The sequence below is a fragment of the Carassius auratus genome, chromosome 25 (assembly GCF_003368295.1).
Source record: "Carassius auratus strain Wakin chromosome 25, ASM336829v1, whole genome shotgun sequence".
NCBI classification, from domain to species: Eukaryota; Metazoa; Chordata; class Actinopteri; order Cypriniformes; family Cyprinidae; genus Carassius; species Carassius auratus.
The window spans coordinates 3,561,762-3,586,435 of NC_039267.1; the positions used below are offsets into that span (position 1 = coordinate 3,561,762).

At 36.7% G+C, this 24,674-nt stretch overlaps 4 protein-coding genes across 5 annotated transcripts in view; 1 reads left to right on the forward strand and 3 right to left on the reverse strand.

The window, feature by feature from the left end:
• Positions 1 to 128: 128 nt before the first annotated feature.
• calml4b (calmodulin-like 4b) lies at positions 129 to 4,595 on the reverse strand. Its single transcript, XM_026202106.1, has 5 exons — positions 4,530 to 4,595; positions 4,424 to 4,454; positions 3,408 to 3,548; positions 2,103 to 2,291; positions 129 to 612 (listed from the first exon to the last, which is right to left on the reverse strand). The coding sequence occupies exons 1-5, from the start codon at positions 4,530 to 4,532 to the stop codon at positions 521 to 523; spliced, it is 456 nt and encodes a 151-aa protein (XP_026057891.1). The 5' UTR covers positions 4,533 to 4,595; the 3' UTR covers positions 129 to 520.
• Positions 4,596 to 5,019: 424 nt separating this feature from the next.
• Positions 5,020 to 12,212, reverse strand: cln6b (CLN6 transmembrane ER protein b). Of its 2 annotated transcripts, XM_026202101.1 has the most exons (7): positions 11,692 to 12,212; positions 10,493 to 10,607; positions 9,579 to 9,677; positions 7,446 to 7,634; positions 6,594 to 6,649; positions 6,360 to 6,482; positions 5,020 to 5,806 (listed from the first exon to the last, which is right to left on the reverse strand). In XM_026202101.1, exons 1-7 carry the CDS (start codon positions 11,736 to 11,738, stop codon positions 5,485 to 5,487), a joined length of 951 nt encoding a protein of 316 aa, XP_026057886.1. In that variant the 5' UTR covers positions 11,739 to 12,212; the 3' UTR covers positions 5,020 to 5,484. The 2 variants fall into 2 exon arrangements, with proteins under 2 accessions (XP_026057886.1, XP_026057885.1); XM_026202100.1 differs by lacking the exon at positions 11,692 to 12,212 and having other exon boundaries at positions 10,493 to 10,860.
• A 1,000-nt stretch (positions 12,213 to 13,212) lies between these two features.
• fem1b (fem-1 homolog b) lies at positions 13,213 to 20,568 on the forward strand. Its single transcript, XM_026202084.1, has 2 exons — positions 13,213 to 14,028; positions 18,002 to 20,568. Exons 1-2 carry the CDS (start codon positions 13,754 to 13,756, stop codon positions 19,635 to 19,637), a joined length of 1,911 nt encoding a protein of 636 aa, XP_026057869.1. The 5' UTR covers positions 13,213 to 13,753; the 3' UTR covers positions 19,638 to 20,568.
• A 1,841-nt stretch (positions 20,569 to 22,409) lies between these two features.
• itga11b (integrin, alpha 11b) overlaps positions 22,410 to 24,674 on the reverse strand; it is a 37,222-nt gene continuing 34,957 nt past the window's right edge. The window contains exons 29-30 of the mRNA XM_026202077.1: positions 24,306 to 24,419; positions 22,410 to 23,280 (exon numbers count right to left, since the gene is read on the reverse strand). Coding sequence (XP_026057862.1) covers positions 23,206 to 23,280; positions 24,306 to 24,419 — 189 coding nt within the window. The 3' untranslated portion in view covers positions 22,410 to 23,205. The remainder of the gene's footprint in view (positions 23,281 to 24,305; positions 24,420 to 24,674) is intronic.

The following is a 24,674-nucleotide window of genomic DNA, read 5'->3' on the forward strand; positions in this document are numbered from 1 at the left end:
CTGGGATGCCAAGACGGGTTGGTTCACAAAACAAGAGTTTGCCTTCAGTCCTTGCTTTTATAGGTTATAATAAATTGTTCAAACATGTTTTTACACACACACACACACACACACACACACACACACACACACAGAGAGAGAGAGAGGAGCAGTGGGCATCCACCTTCACATTTATTATGTTCACATTTCAACATTTATTTCTGAGAAATGTGATTCATGCCATATACAATAATATTCTCTCTATAAACACAAGAGGGCACTATGATCCCAATTTTAAACAAACTGAAATCTTTACTACTTTAGACTCTATACATAAACAGTTTGAAAGTTCAGGAAAGCCAACTATTAACCTTTAGGTGGAAAAGTGGCACATCTGGTGACTGAAAACAATCCCACGGTTGTTAGTGAATGATTGAAGCAGTCTGTTTAACATGGTCATGCTGGTGTAGTTATTTCATTTTTCTGTGATATCTGTGGTTTTCAGCTTTAATGACTTTCTGCCTCTTGTTTAATCGCAGCATCAGCTGGTCAGAAATGTCACCATTTTCTCAAAACCCTCGTCGTTAATTTGGCCGTCATCGGTCACGACGGCTTCACTCAGCAGCTCGTCCACTGTGACACAAACACACAGCATTATTTCACTAAATTTATACTTTAACAATATAATTAGGAATGAGCAAGATAGAACAATAATGAAGTTTTATGCTGCTATGTTCTCGATTGTATCTGGACTGCAGATGTTTTTAACATGCTGCATTGACATGTAAAGTTGGCATTTTAAACTTGTGTTATCATGAACCCGTTTATTTGTGATCCTAGAGCACAAAATAAGGGCCAATATTAGAAAATCTGGAATCTTAGGGTTCAAAAAAAAAAAAAAAAAATCTAAATATTGAGAAAATCATCTTTAAAGTTGTTCAAATGAAGTTCTTAGCAATGCATATTATTAATAATTTTGATATATTTACAAAATATCTTCATGGAACATGAGCTTTACTTAATATCCTAATGATTTTTGCCATAAAAGTAATATTTATAATTTTGATCAATGCAATGTATTGTTGGCTCTTGCTACAAATATAGTGCTCCAGGGTTACTTTTAGAGATTTGAGGCTATATTTTATTTTCATAATACGTCTTATTTCAGACTAGTGGAAAGAAAACATCTTCACGTGTTTGCAGATTTAGATTTCAATGACTCTGAGATTGTTTCTTCACTTCAGTAACACTTACATTCACCACATGTACAATTTTATAGATTTGTGATTTTAATGGTTACAGTTTTATTGAAATGTATCTATTTGCATCTATGGATTTTGTTTACAATACATATTTATTTAATGCCTTTTTTAATAAAATGAGCTTGTTTCTCCACACTTCAGCAGCACTTGCATACACCAGCATTTACGGTTTTATTATTTATCTATATTCTGAAGACTTTTTAATCAAGGAATCGGTTCATACATCATTCACATTAGACTATATAGCATTTTATTTAAAAAAAAAAAAAAAGGAAAAAGGTGGTGATTTTTTTTTTTTCTCTCTCTTGTCTGTTATGGAAAAAAATTATCAAAAAATCCTTTAACTCAACACTGAAAACTTAAATAAATCTTCAGATTTATTTTCTGTATGGAATTTAAGGTACGCAAATTAAGGTATATTTAAATAATTATGGAGTTATCTTAAATAATTAGCCATATCCTATTTTACAAGATATTATAATAGTGTTATTTTAGTGTTGTTTTTCTACTATTACTGTTTTTATGAATATTTTGAAACAGCTTTTAGTTATATTTTCTGTTTTCTTTTAGTTTAATTTAATTTAAAGCTAATGCTAGCATTGACTACTGTAAGGTTAACCCTGCCTGCTTTACGTTTGAAAATGATTAACAGTTGTTAAATTTAAAAAAGTCATCAAATGCAATCAGCTACAATATTTTTAAGAAACTGAAATAGTTACATTACATATTACAAATTCAATAGGGTAACTTGTAATCTGTAATCTATTACTTTTCCAAAGTAGCCTTTGCAACACTGTGTGCAATGCATCGTGGGTAATGTAGTTCTATCCCCTCTGTGGCCTTTGTCTGAATCAGATTTACCTTCCTGATCCGTGAGTGGCTCTCCGAAGCCTGTCAGTCTGGCCCTGAGCTCTGACGCTGTGATAAAGCCTCGTTTGCTCGTGTCCATGAACCTCACGGCTCGCAGGATCTCGTCCCGTGGCTTCTCCTGCTGGATCTGTGCATGCATCACGCTGAGAAACGTGGAGAAGTCCAACTCGCCGCTCTTATCTGGGACAGGCAGAGTCAAAGCACTGTGCCAAAAGCTTCAGATACAGAAGCGGTTTGATCACGTCTGACAGGCTGAGAGTGATATTCATTGCGGAGGGTTTATATTTAGTACATTGCATCACATTTGTCAAGCAGGGCTTGGTTTGATCAGCGGCACCACGTATGGTGTCAGTTCAAATGACACTTCCTTCAATTAAAATCATTGTGAGCGTGTAGCGTGGGACTTTCGGTGCTCTGTTGTTCCTCTAGGTGACTTTATAAAGCAGTGTCACGGGGAACTAAGGTTTGCGGTTGTTATTGTTGAGTTTCATCCATGCACTCCTTCAGATTTCAAGTTTATTTAACTGAGGTTTAGGAGGACATGCATACGATATCTTAACATGGAGTCATTTGTTTTGATCTTCAAATACTTCCAGTATCTGTGTTTAATGTTCAGAGTCACCGAGCTGCTTTAATTTAACCAATACAGAACTAAAAGCCCTTTCATCATTTCCATAGGGGAGTCGATTTTTAACAATAACTTAACAATATATATATATTTTTAAACAGTAACTGTATTTGTTATAGCACTTTATACAATAAGGATTGTTTCAAAGCAGCTGTGTATTAATAAAAGAGCAAAACAGCAGTGTTAAACATGGAAAATAACAGTGCCAATGTTGCAAAGACAACATAATAATCGATGGACTTTGCAACAATTTATTGAACTAAACCTTAAATAAAGACCTATTGTGAGCTAGGAAGTTGTGAATCAGTGGTAGACGATTCTGTTACAGCCATCAGCCTGCGATATTTTAACTTATTTAAAAAATATTTGCATTCAACAGCATGAATTCAAGCCAAAAAAGCTCCACCCACTAACAATGTAATATTTGTCTATATGTGTGCTAAATATATAATTTCTATAAACATAATCAACATATTTAAATCAATAGTTTATATTTAAAAACTTCAGGTCGCTTAAAAAGTGGGCGGGAACATTTGCACTCTAGAGCGAGTTTTGGGCGGGGCTATCCTTTTGATTGACAGGTGGAGAGCAGAAGGGGAGATGTTCAGTGTTTTTTGTAGCTCACAAGCCATTTTACTGAAATTAATAAGTGTATGTATATACTATACCGATGTTATGGGTCAGCAAGTGTCTGTCGAGCTCTTGCAGGGTCGGACAGCAGCCCAGAGATCTCATGACCGTCAGCAGATCCTGTGCCTTCACTTTACCCCTGCGCTTCTGGTCATACAGCGAAAAACACTCCTTATACTCTTAAAGAAGACAAAAACGGATTACTACACACAGAACGTCTAGCATGCAAACATTTGAAACCTTAAAGTACACTTCTTTATTTTCATGCATAGAAAATACAGATCGAAATGCTTGATAAGGGTTGGATACAGTTTGACAAAGTGTCTCTTTAATCCCAAATGAAGGATCTGTTCTGGCATAAACTGAGACAATCTGTTTAGCAGCGAATCAAGATTACAGCATTATCAACAACAGCAGGTGGACGAAGGAATCAACGCCAGACAACGGGACACGTTCAAGATTTCCTTGCATTTCTGCGGTGTATGGTTTTCTGTAAACTGTGCATCCTCTGTCTTGCATTTATTCCCATGTTTAGTACACATCTGAGCTCAATGTCCAGCCCTCGCTCTGTTTCTGCATCAGAGGATCTGCATGTGTGTGTCCTGCTGTAGTCGGTCAGTTCAAGTCCAATGACCGCCAACAAAAGACACTTTGTTTCTACTGAAAGAATGAAATACTGAATGGCTTCAGTGCATTATAATGATTATATATATATATATATATATATATATATATATATATATATATATATATATATATGTATATGTATAATCGCCTATTATGCCTATAACAACATGTAAAGGTCATGAAGCTTCATTCATATAAAGGCTATAATCACATTTGATTGTTCACAGTAATGATGGTCTATTAACCATTTCATGAAAGCTGTAGCTAATAGGTGTTCAGGTTGGCTAAAAGTGGCTCAATCTCTGCATTAAACAGTATTTTTGGCTTGTGTTAAAGATATAAATCTGAATTTATCTATCTAATCCGATTAAAAACAATCACAGTGTCTAAGTATGTAAAGTTTAGCATGATCTTGAGAGCTGCTTACCGTTGATTTGATCTTGACTGAGGAATTTCGCCTGCAATGACATAAGTATACATAAAGTGAAATGTATTTGTGGAAATAATACGCAGAGGACAGAAGCTACACTGACCATGTCCGGTCACAGATCTCCTCAGCTGTTTGTAATGAGACTAGCTTTAGTTCCTGAAGGGGGCGCTAACAGTAGAAAGACGAAACTCCATTGACTTCGACGTTATCCTCAAAAAACATTTTTATGCCAAAACTAAAAAAATAAATAAAAATAAAATACAAGTGGAATTATTAATATAGAGCTAAAATGCCTGACGAAGCATTGTCCATTTTACCCATGACAGCAGACTACACATCGTGTTTATTTTAAACTAATACTTTCTTAAATATAATGTAGTTTTTATTTGATTGACTTAATTTAAATACATAATTACTAAACAAAATATATTTTAAAGAAAGACGTCACAGATGAATGGGGTAAAATCAACAAATTAATAAATAACACTTTTCGATTAGTGCAGTCGATTAGTACAGACAGTTGTTTACAAGTTTTCTGATAAGTTTTTTTTTTAACTTTATTAGATATGTACTAATTAGCATATATTTCCGGGTTTTACAGAGGGTATTTTTGATTTCTCTTTTTATCACTTCATAAATAAGAATATATATATTTATAAAAAATAAAATATTATAAACCACTTGAAATTTTACCTTCATAAAAGTCATTATTTTACACGGGGAAAATCTTCACACGTTGAGGTAGAACATACATTGTTTGTTTCTTCAAGAAGTCCTTCAACAAATCAAAAATGAAAGATGTTTGCATCTTAACAACACTTTTTAGAAATGCTGTTTTGTCTTAAAATGAAATAAAATAAAATAACATCTTAAAAATCTAGATTAGAATAGAACTTGAACGCCTTGGGCTGATGGAAATAAACTCTTTTCACTCATCTAAACACAAACCACACACAATTCTTTTGCAGAAAATCATAGGAAGTCCATTTCTGAAGGTGCAACATGACAGTTACTTTTCCTCATTTTATTACAAGAGGCATATAAATGAAGAGTGCAAGTCACACTGATCTGCAGTGAGTGTCTTGGACTGTGTCGTGGAGTGAAGGGTCAGTCTGTTTTTCTCTGAGGTGCAGTGTGTAAATGGCCCACGGCTCTGGTATATACATCACTCCTGGATATTTCCTGCGTAACACCTTGTCGTTCCACAGACAGGCGACCCAGACACTCATTAACACAAGAGACAGAGAAAAGCTGTAAAGCAGGAAGAGTCCGTTACCGTCCGGCAGAAAACCTTTGCGCTTCTGGTGCACGACTGTAGCCATCATGGCAAAGAAAGTGAAAATGAACGGGATGAAGAACTGTCCTTCTGTCACGAGATACCTGTGAAGAGTAGAGAGCAATTCATACATTTTAGCTCCTGCTCAACTAAAAAATAAAGTGTTTTTGTGCTAACGTTTCAAGAATGTAAAGACCAGAAAACTTTGAACGAACATTCTATTTAGAATTATTCGCTAAAATTCTGAGAGCACTCTCGGTTTTCAAACGTTGCCTGTTTTTTTTTTTTTTTTACTCTACACATAAATCCAAGAATTGCACACATGAAATAACAAAATGCCTCATGTTTCTTGCAAAATGAAGCATTCAAAATATCACAAACACCTTTGGCATATTAATTCCTGTGAGCTCTCTGTGTGTTACATAGAGAACTGTGTGTTGTGTTCTGTAGATCTGGTGTGTGCTTCTGGCCTTTGAGTGCCAGGTTTCAGAAATTGTGTGACAAGTGAGTCATCAGTCAGAAAACAGACAATGAAAGGAAATGAAAAGCATGTGTCAGATGGCACACTGATGTAAACAAAATTAACATGTGACACTGGAGCTCATTCCTGCAGCACAACACACCAAACACACGCTGTTCAGACACTGATAAACTGACCAGTAGTAAAGGCCACTAGGACCCAGCAGAAGCCAAGCGGAGATGGGCATCGTCTGCTCTGCTTTGACAATAGTGAAACAGCCAGTGAAATACAGGAACAGGACGAGAAACAGAGGAACATACCTGAAGAGAGATGACAAACACAGTGATTTTTAGACACCTTGTGCTGAAACAGAACGTTTTGTACAAAATAATTAATATTCAAAAACATTAAAATGCTGAATGTCAGCTTACCACATGCAATGACCCAGACTTTCATCATAATACTGCAACAACTCAAACGAGTCAATCTGACAGAAAACACACAGAAATTTGATTTACACAGTCACTAAATGTTGTTTGCACACCACAAAACAAAGCTGTCATTATTGATAATTAGATTATAAAAATATTAAAATATTTTTTCCCCATATGAAATCTTTCAGTATTTTAGTATAATTGAGATACTATTATAATACATACTTTATTATTATTTTAAATTTCATACATATTTTCATAACTTAGTTTAAGTAATTTTTGTGTGCGTGCCATTTTTCTTAATTGTTTTTAAAATGTCTATATAACTTTTATTTCAGTTCTTGTTATTTTAATACATTAAGTTAAAAATAAATAAAAATGAGAAATAATTTTATTTCAGTATTTTTTTTAAAAATTGTATGTATAGTATATTTAGTATATTTTACGTTTAATATAGTAACTCTGATGAACTAACTTTAATAGCTAACTAATATAAGGCTGAAAAATGTTTATATACATATATACATACATGCATACATAAATTATATATATAATTAAAATTAAAATTACAAATTAAATTTATGCATTTAGCAGACACTTTTATCCAAAGTGACTTACAGTGCATTCAGGCTAACATTTTTATATATATATTAGTTGAAAAACTTAAAAACAAGAAATGAAAATGACTGTAACTGAAATAAAAAATAAAGCTACATAAAATATTTTAAATCAAGTAAAAAAAAAAAAAAAATTCAAAACCACAAATTTACTTTTCTAAACCTTAAACTAAAATTACAATGAAAACTGACAATATCTTAAATCTTAAGTATAAGCAGGGCTAGACTAAACCAGAGTGTGTGGAGTGAGGCTCTTGATGATGGGGTTTTCTCTGACGCTCAGGTGCAGCTGGTATCCACTGAGCAGGAGCCGATGGTTGATGGACTCTCCCACCAGGTGCATGCTGGAGCCCATCACAAACGTGATGATGCACAGGTAGACCGCAGAGCGAGGCAGCGTCTTCGGGCTTCGCTCTATGAGCTGGAACAAAACATTGCATGAGACAATAAACACCAAAATGAAGAAAAAGGGATGCTACAACTGTGTCACAAAATGACTCACTGTTTCATAGTGCTCCGAATCATTTGATTCAGATGTATAGTATAGTAAATCATTTAATTCAGATTGGGAATTGGATGCAAGCTGGTGAATCATTTGATTCAGATCTGGACTTTTATTATAAACATTTCCATAATCTTTTCCTGCAAAACTGCAAAAGCATTTCATCACATATTTCTGGATGCATGCATGCATTGTTCTTTCGCAGAGAAATCTTCAGTTCATCCAAGAAGACAAAGAGCTGCAGAAACCTCATATATTTCCTCGGAGAGTTGTTCATTTCCCACAGGTTTGGGGTGATACATCATTCCAGCGACATCATAAATATTCCCTCCTTGTTTTGCTCTGCGAGCGTTATAATAAAACGTCAAACCTGACAAAGGGTCCAACCCAGTGTTGTGCTAGTTACTAAGAACTAGTAACAGGTAAAAGTTACTAGTTACTTAATTCAAAAATAACTCAATTACTTTGTTGACTACTTACACCAAAAAGTCATGCATTACTGTTAAAAGTAACTTTTTAGTGACTTTTTTTAAAGAACTTTCTTTAATGTTCCCATTATTGCGCTTTTATGCATTATGGTCTATATACAAACACAAAGTAAAACAGAAAGTAATTTTTAAACACTATTTTGATTAAGTCAGACCAGCACAAACTGAATATTGTATATCACAAGGATTTCTGAAATAAATAACAAAACACCTGAATAATATATTCAGAATCAAAAACTACTGACTCAAATGATTCGCGATCCCCAAACTGACTCAAATGATTCGCGGTCCCGCTCCGAGCTCGCGAACAGATTCAAAAGATTCGCGATCCCGCTCCGAACTCTGAAACTGACTCAAATGATTCGCGATCCCGCGTTTCGAGCTCCGACACTGTCTCAATTGATTCGCGATCCCCAAACTGACTCAAATGATTCGCGGTCCCGCTCCGAGCTCGCGAACAGATTCAAAAGATTCGCGATCCCGCTCCGAACTCTGAAACTGACTCAAATGATTCGCGAACCCGCTCCGAACTCCGAACCTTACTTAAATGATTCGCGAACCCGCTTTGAACCCCCGAACTGATTGAAATGATTCACGCTCCCAACTCCTAAATTGACTCAAATGATTCGCGATATCCAAACTGACTCAAATGATCCGCGATCCCGCTCCGAGCTCCCGAACAGACTCAAATGATTCGCGAACCCGCTTTGAACCCCCGAACTGATTCAAATGATTCACGCTCCCAACTCCTAAATTGACTCAAATGATTCGCGATATCCAAACTGACTCAAATGATTCGCGATCCCGCTACGAACTCCCGAACTGATTAAAATGATTCACGCTACGAACTGACTTAAATGATTCATGCTCTGAACTGCCAAACTGGAGGAGCCCATCATTTGAAGGGACCAGGTGAGCAGATCACTCTCTCACTATTTGATTGCACTAGTCTTTATCCACTCATCATCATCATCCACCAATCAAAACACACGAGCTCTTGCAGCAGCTCAACACTGGTTTTCTCTGAGGTGGTCGCATCACATCAGATTGTGGTTAATCTTGCAGATCATGACTTATATCTACTCTTCCTCTCCCTGCAGTGTGGTAATATAAAGATTCATCCTTTGAACTCCCACCTCTTCCGTGGGTTTTATTGTTCTGGCTCTGAATTTGGGCTCCTGGGGTCTCAAAAAAGAAACATTTTCAATCTCCAAGGTGAAACGTTATGACAACTCCAACCCTACCGAAAGCAGCCATGCCAGAAACATCAGCCATCCATCCTGGAAGTGGAATACATCTTGGTCCAGTGCATTGTGATTTGCAAAGGGGTGGAGCCTAGAAATAGGTGTTACCTGCTTCATAATAATAAACTCACCTTGAGCAGCAGGAAGGGTGTTGTGATGTTGTACAGTAGGTGGAAATAGTCACTGGGACTGGGTTTGTTCAAAGGAAACCACTCCAAAGGACAAAAGAGCTAAAGAAGCCCACAGAAATTAAACATCAGTGATTTTAGGCCTTACAGCTTAAATAAAATAATTTGTGCCAGAGAATTAACACAAGTGTTAAGTGTAAATAAAATTATAAACTGCTCAATAATACACAAGGGTAGGTGTAACTGCTTAACAAATGCATGCAATGTAAAAAATAAAAATAAAAACCTTTTAACTGGCTTTCAATTGACCTTACAAAATACAAAACTACAACATATATTACATTTAAAATACTTTAACTGCAAGTAAAAAAGTGAATTCTCTCTATACTGTATATCTCTATAAAATGAAAATATTAATTATATTATTTATTATATTTAATAAATTATAACTCATAACCTTTTTCTCAACTAAAATATTGATTCATTGTGTTTTGATAAATAAAAACAACAACTGCCACTTGGAATAATCATGAAAAAACATTAAACTTCATCAACATTTCTCATTTCCATTTACTTTCGGTTGATGTATAAAATAACTTAATATAAAAATAATAAAATATAGCACATTTTAGATTACTGTATATAAAATATTTATAAATTAAAAAAAAACGACAACTTAAATTAACAGGAAAAATGAAAAATATGAAATACAAACTAATTAGAATGTTTAATAAAAACTATAATTATTATCTCAATTACACAAAAAACTAATTTACATGGATGTTGTCAAACAATCAATTTTGCATAAAGATGTTTTGTTTTTTTGTTCATATATTATGCATAAATATAAAGTTTTTGATTATTTATATATCTCTATTTAATAAAACAGTGCAAAGCCTATTTGACGTTATTGATACCACGGCTAAAGGCCGGCTGAAGTCCAGCAGCCAGTTCTGGAGGGTGAAGTAAGACCAGAGGTCCATGTGGAACTGAGCTGTCCTCAGACCCGGGTCCGTCTCCCTCGAGCCGAGTCTGTCACGAGAAGACAAATATAAAATGATAATGAGAAATATGCCTGAGGTCATTAAAGTCACACAACGCTTTTAGCAGCGTCTATCAGATGTCAGGTCCTGATGTGTGCTCCCCAGACCATCTGGCAAATATTTCTCATTTATTTATGTCCATCTGTCTCACTCTGGTTATGTCACTTTAATTCTTTCTCCCGCTGTTTGACTTTCATGCTGACTTTGCACCGTGGACCAGATGTCGGAGCACAAATCAGTTTTAATGGAATTGTTGACATGAGGATGCAGGAGCTAATGCCACATCGGAGGACAACACAATCAGCAATATTCAAGATCACATTCAAACAGTGCACTGCAAAAATATCAATTAGATATGTGTAAAAAAAAAGGAAGTGTTATAGAGATTGAGAGTTGCTAGTTTTTTAAAAGAAGTATATAATCCAGTTAAATTTCCTTTCAATTTCAAATAGCATCTTTTTGCAGTTGATTATAATAACCCTGGTGCAGAAGAGTTTGAGATAAATATTTAGTATTGGTTTAAATCACAAATTCTTGACCTAAAAAACACTAAACTATAAAAAAGTGCAAGTGTAATGAAGATGGTTTGGGACGCATCCAGAGTCTTCCTCCATTTACAGATCAAGGATCCGTAGAAAGCGTCTCACGGAGCGCCGTGGGAAACGCACTTTAATCTCATCCGATTTGTTTCCCTCAAATCCCAGCGCTATATCTCCGGCTGCTGGGGTTTGGGAGGCATCAAAGAGCTCTGGGCTTCTGAATGGGATTCTAAGGTGGATTCAACCCAATCCAAGCACTTTTATTTGGAAATATTTAAATCTAAATATATTAAAAACGACTTTAAATAAATAATTAATCATTAGGCACATTTTTTTATATTTAACTATTAATATGTCTATATATATATATATATATATATATATATATATATATATATGCAATTGTTACATATACTTTATAGACAAATAGACAAATGCCAATTGCACTTCATGGATCTTCTACAATGCATCTAAATTGTTTACAAAATTGTCTTAGTATGTGGTATAAAAATGCACAATATGAAAGGTTCAAACCTGATCAGGAAGGCAGCATGCATGGCACAGTTTTGCCTCTTGCGCATGACGGGGTTTTCTGCTTTCAGCCGCACATGAAGCAGCCGATCCTGTGAATGACCTCTGACCTCAGCCGGCAGGGGTAAAATGCCCCAAGAAAGCAATCATTCTGCCCCTGTCCTGGATGCAGCGCTTGTAAAGCTGCAGGACACTCATGCAAAATACGAAACAAAATACATCACGTCCACACCCTGACTTCTGACTATTTATAAAAATAAATTCTAATTCATAAAGTCAAATAAAACTAAACACACATAACTTAATGAAAACGTTAGTAGTTAGGAAAACAAATGAATCATTAAAGCTGGTCAGTCCTGAAAGATTAGGTTTTGTGAGCGCTTCAGTGTGTTTGTGGTTGATAAAGCTTTAATCCACACCCCTCCCTTTGTAAACACACGACATGTTTCAGGATTTCATATTTCTGTGGAATATACAGCTCTATGTGTCCTTTGAAACGCCTGCAAAAACAACAACAACCTGGATTTATTATTGAATCATTCAATCTATTTGTAAGAAAATTTAAATCAGTGCCATCAAATGATTCATCGTGATTAATCACATCCAAAATAAAAGTTTTTCATTACATAATATATGTGTGTGTATTTATTATGCATATATAAATACACACACATACAGTATATATTTAGATAATATTTACATGATTATATTTATTTAATTTATATAACAGATAAATATAAGTACAACATATTTCTCTTAGATATACAGTGTATATCTAAGAGAAATATGTTGTACTTATATTTATCTTTTTTATCTTATATTTATAATATTTTATATATATATTATACACATGTACGTGTGTGCATTTATACATACATAAATACACATATTATTCAACGAAAACATGTATTTCGGATGTGATTAATCATTTGGCAGCACTAACATAAAATTAACATTACAACTACAAATATTTAGATTTGTTTATCTATTAATTTTAGATTATCTATTGTACAGTGATGGATAGATATATAAATATTTTTAGATCCATTTTATCTATTTTTTATTGGATTCAGGCTACTGACATTGTAAAAAACTTCTAAACAATCACATAAGCAAATCTGCTTACACACACACACTATTTTATATAGTGTATTTTTTTTTTAATAGATATATTAAATCATGTATTAATTGTTGGGATTTTTTCCCAATTTCTATACATTACTGATATTATCTGATGTATAAATAGTTTAATATCCACTTTATTGATTGTTATTTGGTCCAGGTTTCTGACATTGTGGAGAACATCTAAAACACATAATTTATACTGTACTATATTATACTCTAATAGTGACTTTATCTATCAAACTATACTATATATTGAAAATATAGTTTTCTTCGGTCTGCTTTTACCGTAGTATTTTTATGGGGAATCATTTTTAAAATTATAATTTATTGGTTGTACATATTATTTTGGGGACTTTTATTTCGAAAAGACATTCTAGAATCCTAGTGTCGCACTTCCTGTTATTGCTGACTTCATTTCCGGTCTTCGTTACTGGGAGAGGTGAAAGACATATACACATAGACGCAGATTTGAGCTTTGATTTGGATTTATCAGCGAAATCCGGATTCGTTCTGTTGAAGCGATCGGTGGTTATTATCGCAGAGGAACTTAGAAGGGAAATCAGAACAAACCGAAGCATAAAAGTGAAGAAATGGCGCGAGGAATCTCGCTTCGCTCAGAAGTGAAAAAGAATCCCGATTTGAATCGAACGGACTAACTTGCTTCTGGATTAGTCCATAATCAAACACTAGAAAAATCTAGGATTACATATTACAAGATCATTATCTTCATTAATTAGTCTAATTTGTTTTAACCAGCTCGTTAGACCCGTATTTGTAACGTTAGATCATATAACCCGTGTTTGGTAATAGAGATCAGGTATAATGGAGCAGCTCCGGCGGAGGCTCTCTGTGCTTCACGAGCTGTAGTAGAGCTCAGCCAGCTGTTTTTAATGGGAGGCGGATGGATCTGCTCTGAGATCAGCGGGCGAATCTTGCACAGATGGCGGAGGTACCGGCTCTGGCCCGGTTGGAGTCCCTGGCCCGATATGTTCACAAAGCGGCCAGCGAGGGGCGAGTCCTGACCCTGGCCGCCCTGCTCCTGAACCACGCCACCGTTCAGACCCGGTACCTGCTGGAGCACGTGACCCAGGAGGCCGGACAGAGGTCCACTCCGCTCATCATTGCTGCTCGGAACGGACATGACAAGGTGGTCCGGCTGCTTCTGGACCATTATAAAGTGGACACCGAGCAGACCGGGACTGTCCGGTTTGACGGGTGAGATGTTTATTACACGTATCCACATACACTTATTATGTAAGCGATACATTTATTTCGCTTACTGTTACATTGTATTATGTTTGCTTAATTTACACGGATACTCGTCTGGATTGAATTGTAAATTGTTGTAATCTTACCTGTATATTATCCTAGAGTTTTCACTGAGAATTAGTAATCGTTAACGATGTACAAAATGATCGAGCTGGCAACAATTGATATAAAATTCACACTCATATTCGCTGATGTAATTTTACAACTATCGATAACTGAAACGGATGAAATAAAAAGAGCGCGAGTCCGCGGACTGATATGAGATGTAAGAAATTAGCACCGTTTCAGTTACCCGGATGAGCGAACTGATAAACAGCTAAAAGTAGACCTATGAATACCGTGATTGACTAATCAGAAGCGAGTATTCCCAGTGTAATAAAATGCTTCCCCCATAAACAAACCTTTTTAAAACCACCCTCTATATTGATGATACATGTTCAAACAAGTATGATTTACTTGATGTGGTATATAGGGCTGCTCTGATCATTAATGCGCATCTCGTCAGTAAAGCCCGTTCTGTAATCAATGGTAAATTCCATCAGGTGCATTATTTCACATAGAGCAGCTGTTACTACACAGAGCCGTTGTTAACTGAGAAGATGCGCAAATCCACGTTCATTTTCAGCGTTTATTTGCGCATCTTCTCAGTTAACTACGGCTCTGTGTAGTAACAGCTGCTCTATGTGAAATCAGGCACCTGATGGAATTAACCGCTGATTAGAGAACCGGCTTTACTGACGAGATGCGCATTAACGATCGGCCGATTGTGATCGGAGCAGCCTTAAGGCTGGTTCACACGGCAGGATAATTATGCCGATTTTAGCCCCGATTCACCCCTTCCGACAATCTTAGGATGCTCCGATTATCGTAAAATAATCTGATCAAATATTCCTGCCGTGTGTGGTGTGTTAAGACTGCTCTCCTCTGCTCGGAAGAATGTCGGGACCGCTCCGATCTCAAATCGGGGATATCCAACATGTTGGATTTATTTGGCCCGATTTCTTCTCGTGTGTGGTGTCCCCCGAGGACAAACAATCACGCAGCCTGTGGACTGTGGCGTGTAGCCAATCAGAAAGCGAGGTGACGAGGCAGTGATAGTACCGGGAAACAAAATCAAAACAGCCGGCGTATATAATATAACAAATACAAATAAAGTCGATGGGCATAACTACATCCACAACTGCAGTCCACCAGAGTACATGGAAACTAATATATGAACGTTTATTTCAACGGTTATTAATCTGTGTAGTACGTAACAACATTTCTATGAGATAAAACAACAACTTATCTCCATATCATGATATAGCAAGTATAGTCCATGCTCGCGTCGTCTCCACCTCTTTGACCATCGCCTTTTCTTATTTTTCTTATGTTTTTTTTCCCGTTAAAAAACAAAGCACAAACTTTGGCCACTGCATCCTCTTCGTCCGCCATGATTGTTTACTCTAAAGTCACGTTTGATCTCGAGGGATTTTGCGAGATTTCCCGTCTGACCTGGGAATGCTCGGGAGTCAAATCGGTTCATGTGTGATGTGTTGATATTGCCGTGTGGCTGCACACCACACACGGAGCGACCAAAACTGTTAGACCCGTGATTTTTTTATCGCCGTGTGTGGGGTCTCTCAGGTTTGGAAAATCTGCCGACAATTTTAAAATCGTCCCGTGTGAACCAGGCCTTAGTGGAATATTGAAAGAGGCATTTAGCAGATTTTATTTCATGCAATTAAAGTAAATTAAAGCTGCAGTAGGGAACTTCTGTAAAAATATATTTTTTACATATTTGTTAAACCTGTCATTATGTCCTGACAGTAGAATATGAGACAGATAATCTGTGAAAAAAATCAAGCTCCTCTGGCTCCTCCCATTGATCCTATTGCCATTTGCAGAAAGTCATGCGCTCCCGTTAAGAAACAACCAATCAGAGCTGCGGTCCGTAACTTTGTTTGTGTTCAAAATGTAGAAAAATGAACATAATAAGCGAGTACACCATGAATCCATTTTCCAAACCTTGTATTTAGCTTGTCCTGAATCACTAGGGTACACCTATAATAAGTGTTTATATTCGGACTATTTTAGATTGCTTCGGGGGTACCGCGGCGGAGTAACCCAGTACCTTTGTGATTCTTCATAGACATAAACAAAGAGAAGTAGATCCGGCTACAATGTTCTTCCGCAAGACGCAAAAGCAGTTCTGTTTATTAACCGCTAGAGCGTCAAAAGTTCCCTACCGCAGCTTTAGGAAGATCTCCAATAATGTGTCTTTTACACTGTATTTTAAGTCTTCTGAAGTCATATAGATGCTTTGCATCAGGAATAGAGTTGTTCCGATTCCGATACTAGTATCGGAAATATCTCCGATACCACAACAAATTCTGGCATCGGCATCGGCGAGTACATGAACCCATATACCGATCCGATACCATTTTCTTAAAAAATACCTAGTTATGACCGCAAGCTTTGCCTAACTGCTGCACGGTTCTTCTTCGCTGCTCAAAATGCATTGAAAACACAGGAAGTTGTGCTGTGTTGCCACAAGCAACCCCTGTTTAGAGCAGCGAAGAAGAAATGAAAACGGGTTAGCAGCCCTGATCTATATATGACTGGATCACTCATCACATTCTAAACTGCCAAAAGACAGTGAAGCCGCTACTATATTATAGATCAGTGGTTAGCAGTATGTCTCTGTAGTACCGGTAGTTACAGACTCTCGAGTATATTCAGTACCGGCAGCTGCGTTCAGTCGCTTCCGTGTAAGTCAAAGCGCAGGGCTCCAGACAGTAGCCGAATATATACTAGTGTCTGTGAATATTAAACTGCAAAATACTATTTAAATATTACTCCCGCAAAATCTACATCTCTGTGGGTGACTGGCACAGATGCGCGAGAGCTCGCTGTTTTGTAGTCTCTGCTGTGTGTCATGAGGACACGAACGCATAAACCGTCACTTCATGAGAATTTACCGTTTCATTTGAGAATACTGTCATATCATAAACACAGACACTCAAAGATCTTCATGGCAGCCCATTAAAATAAATGTTTGGTTTACATGAGTAAATTGACAATATATAAAGCTACTGTTGTAGCCTACAGTAATAATAATACGTCTCTATAATAATAATAATTATGCCTAGATGGTTGCTTGTTTTTTACTTGTTTTGTTGTAAAGAGATTATCTGATTAATAGATCTTTTTTTATATTCCTAGACTTATTTGTTGCAGTTTTTTTATACAGTTATATTGTAAAACTTAAATACCTTTTTTAGTTTGCGGTGTTAGATTTTTGGCTGCATTTGAAGTTCTTTTTTGCATATGAAAATAAATAATACTGTCAAATTCATGTTAGATAATAAAAATACTGTAATAAATACAGTAGTTCACCATGTATTTGTTCATGTTTTATTGAGGGATCTGTCTGAAGCACACCATAAAAAGAATTCTAGCAATTTACACAGGGCTAGTAGTATATACAGCTGTATATACAGATACACACCCAGGTATCGGATCAGTACTCGGTATCGGCCGATACCCTGAGCCCAGGTATCGGAATCGGTATCGGGAAGAGAAAAAGGGTATCGGAACATCTCTAATCAGGAACAGACTGAAATTTAAGTCATTATCCATTGAAAATTCATGATTGAGTACATTCTATTATGGCGCATGAAGAAGCATCACGACAAGTTTGAGCATTGCAGTGAATTATTTTCTTTATGTGATACATTTTTCTAGGTCAACAATTCTATTTTTGATTCATGTAATCCTTACAAATGTTACTATTGTATTGTGCTTGTGAGCGGTTAAGCTTGTGAAATTTGGAACAACACGAGAGCGAGTAAATGCAGAAATGTCATTATTTTGAAACTATTCCAAAAGAGCCCTGTGCTTCATTATGTCATTACTGATGTGTCCGTTGCTCTTACAGGTATATTATTGATGGTGCCACGGCTCTTTGGTGTGCAGCTGGCGCTGGGCATTTCGAGGTGGTACGTTTGCTGGTTTCGCACAATGCCAACGTGAATCACACCACCCTCACAAACTCCACTCCGCTCAGGGCTGCGTGCTTCGACGGCCGGCTGGACATCGTACGGTATCTCGTTGAGCACAAGGCCGATCTCAGCATTGCCAATAAGTACGGCAACACTTGTTTGATGATTGCCGCTTACAAGGGCCACACCGACGTTGTTTACTTCCTGTTGGAGCGCAGGGCGGATCCTAATGCCAAAGCTCACTGTGGGGCCACTGCGCTGCACTTTGCCGCAGAAGCCGGGCATCTGGATATCGTGAAGGAGCTGGTACGATGCCAAGCAGCAATGGTGGTTAACGGACATGGCATGTCGCCACTGAAAGTGGCGGCTGAAAGCTGCAAGGCGGACGTCGTAGAGCTGCTGCTGTCGCATGTGGATTGCGATGTACATAGTCGCATTGAGGCACTGGAACTGCTTGGAGCATCTTTTGCCAACGACCGTGAAAATTACGACATTCTTAAGACCTACCACTACTTGTACCTCGCCATGCTGGAGCGATTTCGTGATCCCGGGAGGGTTATCGCCAAAGAGTTGCCGTCTCCTGTTGTGGCGTACGGAGGGAGGGCCGAGTGCCGGAATTTGCAAGACTTAGAGGCCATTCGACATGACCGGGATGCACTACACATGGAAGGCCTTATGATTCGAGAACGAATTCTGGGTGCGGATAACATAGATGTGTCGCATCCCATAATATATCGGGGCGCGGTCTACGCCGACAACATGGAGTTCGAACAGTGCATCAAACTCTGGCTGCACGCCTTGCATCTACGGCAAAAAGGAAACCGCAACACGCATAAAGACCTCTTGCGATTTGCGCAAGTGTTCTCGCAAATGGTCCACTTGAAGGAGCCAGTTCGCGCATCGGACGTTGAACACGTTTTGCGCGCCAGCGTCTTAGAGATACGCCGCAGCATGGATCGCTTACAAACCACCACCGATGCGGAGTTGCAAGCGGCCACCGACAGCTACGAATCCAACTTGTTCACTTTTCTCTACCTGGTTTGCATCTCTACGAAAACGCAGTGTGGTGAGGAGGAACGAGCGCGCATAAACAAACAGATCTACGACTTAATACGCCTAGATCCACGATCTCGAGAGGGGTCAACGCTTTTGCACCTAGCGGCTAGCTCTAGTACGCCAGTAGATGACTTCCACACCAATGATGTGTGCAGTTTTCCAAATGCGCAAGTGACCAAGCTGCTTATAGAATGTGGAGCCCAGGTAAACGCCGTGGACCATGAAGGAAACAGCCCTTTACACCTCATCGTACAGTACAACCGTCCCATCAGCGACTTCTTGACCCTTCATGCCATCATCATCAGCCTCGTCGAAGCCGGCGCTCATACGGACATGACCAACAAGCAAAAGAAGACCCCGCTTGATAAGAGCACAACGGGCGTTTCTGAAATCCTTCTGAAGACACAGATGAAGATGAGTCTGAAATGCTTGGCGGCTCGCGCCGTGCAGCAACACCAGATCTTGTATCGGGACCAGATTCCCAAAAGTCTGGAGGAGTTTGTTGAATTTCACTGATCTGTGCTTTTGTTTTTCCATCAGATCTGTTTTTTGGAGTTTGTTTTAACCTATGAAATGGTGCTGAGAACTCCTAATTTGACCTTGTTTAGTGCTCTGCATGGATTGCAAATCTAGAAAATGTAGAACATATATATCCGTTTGAGAGATCTGACTAAATGCGACTGTTGCATTTTATCCCAAAGGAACTGGAGTATCCAGTTTCATTCTGGTTCTTTTTTTAACAAATTGAAGAGGATGTTGATCCTGATGGAATACTGGTGGTGCAAAAGACTCTTATTTTGAAACTGATACGTTTCTTCTTTTGGCAAAGGCATTTTATTGTGTGTTGGACTGTAGACATGACAATGTGAACGGCTTTTTTAAAAAAATAAGCTGCTCTTTTGTCAACATTTTTCATATTTTTTTGTTTTCTTAACATATTTTATAAAAGGTTTATTTAAAACAGAGTGAAAAATGTCTATTTTATAATGAATCAATAGCCGAGAGTTGATATCCTAAAGCTCTGTGCCAGGTGGTTTCTTTTATTTGAATATTAAAATGTGCCTGTAACCCAGAAAGTTGGACGTTTATTATTATTTTTTCCATTATTATTATGGTTCTGTTTTATTTTATTTTATTTTTCTAAACCATGACGCCACTGCAAAGCCAATTAGCGAGTCTGTAATTATGACTTGTGTTAATGAGCACGTGCTGGAGCTCTTTTTGAGTCCCGGGGCCTTATTCTGGATGGTGCTGTTGTGTGAATGTGTGAGCAGCATGTCTTCCTGTTTTTAGCTGTGTGTGTGTTTTGAGAGCATGTCTGCTTGAATGTGGAGGTTTTGAACCCTCTTTGTTTGCACCATGTTTTATCATTCAATTACTGAAGATAGATCAATGCGTTTTATTTCCTTACCAGTCATAACAGGATTAAAAACCTAGATCTAAGACACCTGTCCGACTCTGTGTGATTCTGTCGCATTTGTAATTCCAATTCTTAAAGCAATATTTCACCCAAAAACGTAAATTTGCTGAAAATGTCCTCACCCTCCGGTCACCCAAGATTCGTTTTAGATTGAATGGTGTTCGTGGAGTTTTATTCTAAACTCATTATTCTTCTGTGGTCTGATCCATTTCACAGGGAAATTTTGAAGAAGTGACGCTTTCTTTAAGAACAAAAGTGTTGGGTCATTCTTGATTCTATCAGTAAGGAATTGATTGGGTTGCGAAAAGTGATGGAAGTGCATTTATGCTGAATATCAAGTGAGAGCGTCTTGAGGAATGGTTCATCCAAAAATTTAACTTGGCTAAAAATTTACTCAATCTCAGGCCACCTGAAATGTGGATCTGTTTGAGAAATGGAGAAATGTAGCATTCCATCACTTGCTCACCAATCGATGTGAATGGGTGCCGTCAGAATGAGAGTCCAAACACCTGATAAAAGCTGCATGTTTGTAAGAAACAAATCAACTTTAACTTCAAACTGTCGCTTGGTGTGGATTACTTGTGGATTATTGTGATGTTTTTATCAGATGTTTTGACTCATTCTGACGGCACCCATTCACTGCAGAGCATCCATTGCTGAGCAAGTGCTACATTTAGAACTATTTCTTAAATAAGAGAATTCAAAAACAAATATTTAGTCTTTTAAATCAAGGTGATTTTTAATTTATTCAGTGGTCCAATAAAAGCACATGACAAACATTCAGCTGTCATTTTTACATGCAATAAAATGGTGACATAAATGACAACAATTAAACCGAGTGACCATAGAATCACCATGGTGTCAAACTGAAAGCTGTGAAGCCATGTCAGAAGAAAACACTGTCCGAAAACATTTTAGATTGAAGGACTATGATTAGAACAGAACCTGAAGTATGTAGTATGTATAGTGTGCACAGTATGCTTTTTATGCATCGCATGACTTACATTTATCAAATTGTGCACACTGCACAGAATAATGTAACCATCAATGCAATGTATTTAACTTGATCTTTCACTTTCCCAGTGTGATGAGTGGATTGTAAATTTACAAAGAGTTTGGTCAGGCCGACATCTTCATAAATACTTTGACTTTAAATGTAAATAACCTTATATGGTTTACACATGGAATAATGCATAGTTTTTCACTTAGTATTTTTCCAATAGTCTGCAGTGTACAGTGTGCTACTATTCCATTCTGAACACAGACACGGTTATTCCAGACAGCGATCATGAAAAGTGTTTAAGGGTTATTAAGATATCTAGAATATTTTAACAATTTATAGCAACCCCCCCCCCAAATCTGTGTCTCAGTCTTATATTAATTAAGAGAAATTACATAGAATATTGTACGTTTAGAGTATTTTTCATATACACACACATATATATAAGTTCTGTCAAAGGCGATTAATCACATACAAAATAAAAGTTTTCATTTACGTAATGTGTATAACTGAATATTTATGATGTTTATTACAAATACACATTCAGCATATATTTAGAAATTTTCCATGTACATATATATATATATATATATATATAGGATGTGATTAATCGCGATTAACCCTTACGAAAAATAACCATGGTTTTATTATAGTAAAACTGTAGTAACCCATGGTTTTTTGGAGTGTTGACTACCATTTGTATAACCACAGATTTACTACAAATACCATGGTTAAACTATGGTTAATATAGAAAAACCATGGTTATTTTGTGGCTACCATGGTTTAACTATAGTAACCATGGTTTTTTGGTTTTATTTGTAGTAAAACCATGGTTAATTTTCGTGAGGGAAAATTGTTTGACAGCACTACTATATATATATATATATAGAGAGAGAGAGAGAGAGAGAGAGTTGAATTATTTATGACAGCACATTTGCAGTAAGTCAGTAAAAAAAAAAAAAAAAAAAAAAATTCTAATAAAAGCCAAGAGATAAGTCTGAATAAAAAAGTCAAATGTGCATGTTTATTTCAACTACCCTTAAACTCTTTAACCAGTTTTAATGACGAAAAACCGATTGAAGCAATACATCCGATTCCAGCTGCAATGTACTGAATATAAAATTGTGATTATGACCAAATCTCAAATAAATGAACAGATGTTGCAACCAAATGCATTAAGGTGCATAAGTCTATGGTTAAATATTTTATTTTAATCATAGTTTTACATTATATTGCTGAACCTTTTTAATATATATATATATATTTACAGATTTCAAGTTCAAAATTCTTAACAATGTACAAGTGCATCAAAAAGTCTTACGATTCGTTCCACAATCTGGTTTGTTTCATGATATGCAAAACATTTATCAGCTCCAAAACCTCTCAAAACAGTTCAGTCCGAAGCCTCTTCATTAGTGTTTTTCGTTGCCTATTACTTTCCTTTCCACCTGTTTCCAAAGTCTCAAACCACATGAGATTACTTCCTCATAAACCACATCTCCACATTCTCTGTCTTAATTGGTCGCACGTCCAGGGGAAGCGAGCTGATTGGTTCTGCATCAGACTGCAGGAGGGCGTGGCAGTGCTCGAGAGCAGCTGATTGGCTGACACACACCCGTGTCTGGAGAGTCCCTGAGTGATTGGCTGAGGAGGTTGCCGTGGCATTACCGATCCTCTGCTGTCTTCTCATTGGTCGCCTGCTCTTCCCTCTCTCTCTTCTGCCTGCTGAAGAATCCAAGCTGCAGATGAAAGAAATACAGTTATTTGTTTTGAAATAAATAGCAGTATCATCCTGAGAGATCTGACCTTTAACAAGCCCTAAAATAAGTGTTTCTTATGTAAATGTAAAAGTTTTTGATATGCAAATTTAGCTCTACTTAATCTTGTATAAAAGAGAATCAAGCATATGGACAGAATTTAAGCTTGCTTCTGGATAAAAAGGGATTTCAGTTGATAATTAAATAATAATAATTCAAGCCAACATAATGAATGTTTGTTAGCCCAACAGCCAAATATCAGTGTTATTTTAATATTATTTTACATACTATTGTAGCGTTTATTTTAATTTTGAATTAGATTGTATTTTCAGTTCATTTTAGCTTCATTAATTAATGTGCTGCTGTCGTTATTATTATTATTGTTTTATTTTTTTTTTAAGTTTTAGTCATTTTAGTACTTCAGTACTTAAATACTTCAACTTATATAATTTGAAATTTTAGTACATTAGTTACATTTTAGTAATTCTATTATAAATCTATACTTAGATTTTTATTTAATAGTTTCAGTTTTAGCATTTTTAGTATTTCAACTTAAAATTATTTTATTTCAGTTAGTTGCCAAGTGAAAATGAAAAAAATAATAATAATAATTCGTGAGATTTTCAGCTCTAAAAATATAAATATTTATTTTATTTGAGTTTTATTTTGAATTACAGAAAACAAGGTTTAATAGTTTAATTATTAGTAAACAATAACGACATTGCCAAATATTAGCATATTAAAGTGTATCATTTTTTTAATTTTAAACCACTTTATTGTGCTGTATGGATTTTAAAATGCAGATAAACTACAAGCAAGCCATTTGTAGTCAGATCTACCCTAAATTAAACCAGAAATAGTCGAAAATGAGACCAAAACAGCTTGATCTCCTTTCTTTTAATCACCCAAATGGAGTGTATATTACAAATGCACTGCAGTAATACAAGTCTTTATTAATACATATTTTCCTTTTAGCTTGGTAACTGTGAATAAAATCCATTCCAGACCTTCCAGAGGGCCAGAACCAGCAGGGCCAGAAGCTGAAGTCCTCCCAATGTGCTCCCAACAATCACCCAGATGGGAAACCGGTAATCTTCCTCCTTCCTAATCTCCAGGATTATCTACAAAACCAAACGCTTAGAGTCAAATACGTGGAAGAATCAGGTTTTACACACAATGTTAGAAGATGTGTGTGTGATTCAGTTGCACCAGTTATCAAGAAAGAAAAGACATCCATAAGGGGGCAGCACATCACTTAAGTTATTTTGGTTCTCATATTTGGCAAATGGTCTTTCCTTCTCATTACACCCTTGCACTTCTTCTTCAAGCACAAGCAAGTGTAATAAAGGACCTCAGATGAATCATTAAATATCCAT

Coding starts and splice junctions, on each gene's coding strand:
- cln6b (XM_026202100.1), bottom strand. CDS start 10,660: ATGACCTCAGGCATATTTCTCATTATCATTTTATATTTGTCTTCTCGT. Junction 6,650..7,445: donor GCCTCACTCCACACACTCTG/GTTTAGTCTAGC, acceptor GTTTTCTGTCAG/ATTGACTCGTTTGAGTTGTT. Junction 5,807..6,359: donor CCTAGTGGCCTTTACTACTG/GTCAGTTTATCA, acceptor TACTCTTCACAG/GTATCTCGTGACAGAAGGAC.
- calml4b (XM_026202106.1), bottom strand. Junction 3,549..4,423: donor CAGTCAAGATCAAATCAACG/GTAAGCAGCTCT, acceptor GTCTTCTTTAAG/AGTATAAGGAGTGTTTTTCG. Junction 613..2,102: donor GCCACTCACGGATCAGGAAG/GTAAATCTGATT, acceptor TTTGTGTCACAG/TGGACGAGCTGCTGAGTGAA.
- fem1b (XM_026202084.1), top strand. CDS start 13,754: ATGGCGGAGGTACCGGCTCTGGCCCGGTTGGAGTCCCTGGCCCGATAT. Junction 14,029..18,001: donor GGGACTGTCCGGTTTGACGG/GTGAGATGTTTA, acceptor TTGCTCTTACAG/GTATATTATTGATGGTGCCA.